The sequence below is a fragment of the Nicotiana sylvestris genome, chromosome 6, assembly GCF_000393655.2.
Source record: "Nicotiana sylvestris chromosome 6, ASM39365v2, whole genome shotgun sequence".
NCBI lineage: Eukaryota > Viridiplantae > Streptophyta > Magnoliopsida > Solanales > Solanaceae > Nicotiana > Nicotiana sylvestris.
Window position 1 is genome coordinate 101,786,510 of NC_091062.1, and position 2,535 is coordinate 101,789,044.

At 46.2% G+C, this 2,535-nt stretch overlaps 1 protein-coding gene across 1 annotated transcript; it reads right to left on the reverse strand.

Moving 5' to 3' along the window:
* Nucleotides 1-699: 699 nt before the first annotated feature.
* Nucleotides 700-1,206, reverse strand: LOC138871030 (uncharacterized). Its single transcript, XM_070148881.1, has one exon. It carries the CDS (start codon nt 1,204-1,206, stop codon nt 700-702), a length of 507 nt encoding a protein of 168 aa, XP_070004982.1.
* Between the last annotated feature and the right edge of the window lie 1,329 nt (nt 1,207-2,535).

Sequence of the window (2,535 nt, forward strand, 5' to 3'; positions counted from 1 at the left end):
CCGTTGGCGAGTAATTTCTCAATTTCTTCGCTGACCACCTCATTAATTGCGGCATTGAACTTCCTCCTCATTTGTCGTACCGGCGGGTAAAGTGGATCGACATTTAGTTTGTGTGTGGCGATCTCTTTTGGGATTCCGGGCATATCTGAGTGGGAAAAAGCAAAGAAATCAGCATTGTTAGTTAAAAACTCACATACTCACCTGGCTCCGAGAGGTTATGTCCAACATAAGCCTTTTTGGTGTGGTCGGTGTTATCTAGCTGGATGGGATCAAGATCTTCTATGGTTGCTTTGCAAGCTTCAACAATGTCCGGATCTTTAATGGCCTCTTCTTGTATGTCGGGTTTGGTGCCCGACATAGCTGACTGCTATGCTTCCGCGGTTGCCCCTTTTAGTTGTTTGGTGTGTGTACAATCTTGGGCGATCCTGTAGCATTCTTGGGTGGTACGTGGCTCACCTCGGATGCTGAATATCCCCCATGGGGTGGGAAATTTGATCACTTGATAGAAGCTTGAGGGGACGGCTCGCATGGCGTGTATCCACGGTCGCCCTATGATGGCGTTGTAGGCCATTTCCTGGTTCATGATGTGGAATGTTGTTTCCAGGGTGACCCCTCCTGCTTGGACAGGTAGCACTATTTCTCCGGATGTTCGCTCTACTGCATTATTAAACTCGTTAGTGTTATGCAATGCGGTATATTTTATCCTTGAGCCTCATATGCATGAGAACTCGCGGATGAATAATACGCGCCGCTTCCATCGTCCACCATGAATCTTTTTACATCGGTGTCAGCGATGCATAAAGTTATAACCAAAGCATCATAGTGATGGAAAGACAAACTATCGATATCTGACTTATCGAAGATGATACTATCTTCGAGGTCGTCATACCGTTCGTGGGTGACTGTCCGTTTGAGTTTACGCATCGTGGTGAACTTCACATGGTTGATTATCGTGTAATCGCCGCCGCCAATGATCATTTGTATGGTACGCGCTGGTGATGGTGGCTTTGGAGGTCCTTGAGATAGGTCGCGTCCTCGAGCAAAGTTGGCTCTTCCTTTATCGCTTAGCAGTTCCTTCAGGTACCCCTGGTTCAACATCCTGACTACTTCTTGCCGCAAACCTATGCAATCTTCGGTCTTGTGTCCTCTTTCTTGGTGGAATTTATAGAGGATGTTCGACCTCCTAGTGCTTGGGTCCGATTTCATTTTTTGCGGCCACTGTACCTTCGTGCCCAACTTCTCCAGTGCGTACATTATATCTGAAGGGAAACATAGAAATTATGAGTAGATAGTAGTGGAGGCATACCTCTTTCATTTCGGAGGGGTGCAGTGTGTCGTGGCACGGCATCCACGTGTCATGGAGGGGGCGGGTTGGCTGTTCGGATATAGGGCTGATGCCTTTCTCGATTTAAACGTGGTGGTTGATCTCTTCGCCCGTCGTTACGTCGGTCTCTCTTGGTATTGGTTTGGACTGATGTTAATCGCTGAAGCAGCCCGTTCAGGTCATCCTCGTCTGCCCTTACCCTGGGCGCAATAGGCGTTGTGAATTTCTTCCCATGTGGTAGGAGGTACTTTATGAGTCTACTGAGAAATTTTTTGGTCGCCTTTGATCCGTTCTTGTTTAACCCATTTTGAAAGGCTGTTACTGCCATCCTTTCTGATACGTTCAGTAGACTCATCCTTACTCTATTGAATCGGGCCAGGAAATCTCGAAGTCTCTCGCCCGTTGTCTTCCTAACAGTGAAGATATCATTGACCCTAGCCTCGGCCTTCTTCGCTCCTGCATGGGCAGTGTCGAATTTATCCACCATCTCTTCGAACGTCAATATCGATCGTGTCGGTAGTTGGGAGTACCACGCCAATGCTCTATTAAAATCCTTTTGAACAAATCAATCAAAGATGAAGGGGTAAATTGTAGCTGAAAATAATAATCTCTAGAATAATAATAATAGGTAAGGAGAAGATAGTTGCAAAGTTTCTTTTCATTCAAGATTAGTTAGCTTTCCAGAATGTTCCTCCCGTCAAAGTCTCGCCGAACTTTTTTAACAGCGCAGACGGTACCTGTTCTTTTGACAAATCATTGCCCTTTATCGCAGTAACATAATGGATTAGGTGATCCTCTGGGTCCGTGGTCCCGTCATATATTTTCAAGTATGGCGGCATCTTGAAGGTTTTTGGAATAGGATGAGGGGCATCCCCTTCGTTGTATGGTTGTTCGACGAATCGGCCCACGTCGCATTTTGGTAATAACTTCAGAGCGCCCGGTATTTTATCAACCCTCTCCTGATGTTCCTTCATTTGTTCACAGAGTGTTTTGTTCTCATTTTCCATCTCTTCCATTTTCTTTAAGATGGACATGAGTGCATCGTCACCTGCATTAATAACAGTGCGGGTACCTGTTCGAGTAGTGCTTGGCTCATCGGCGGCAGCTGCAATTTCTGTAGGTGGCACGTCTTCGACATCTCCTTGAGTGGGTTTCTCAAGCATGTTGCTCAAAGCACTCATTAGTCATTCTTCTAGTAGTCTTTTGACTGC

What these genes read in the sequence shown, in the direction of transcription:
- LOC138871030 (XM_070148881.1), bottom strand. Translation starts at nt 1,206, where the DNA reads ATGAAATCGGACCCAAGCACTAGGAGGTCGAACATCCTCTATAAATTC.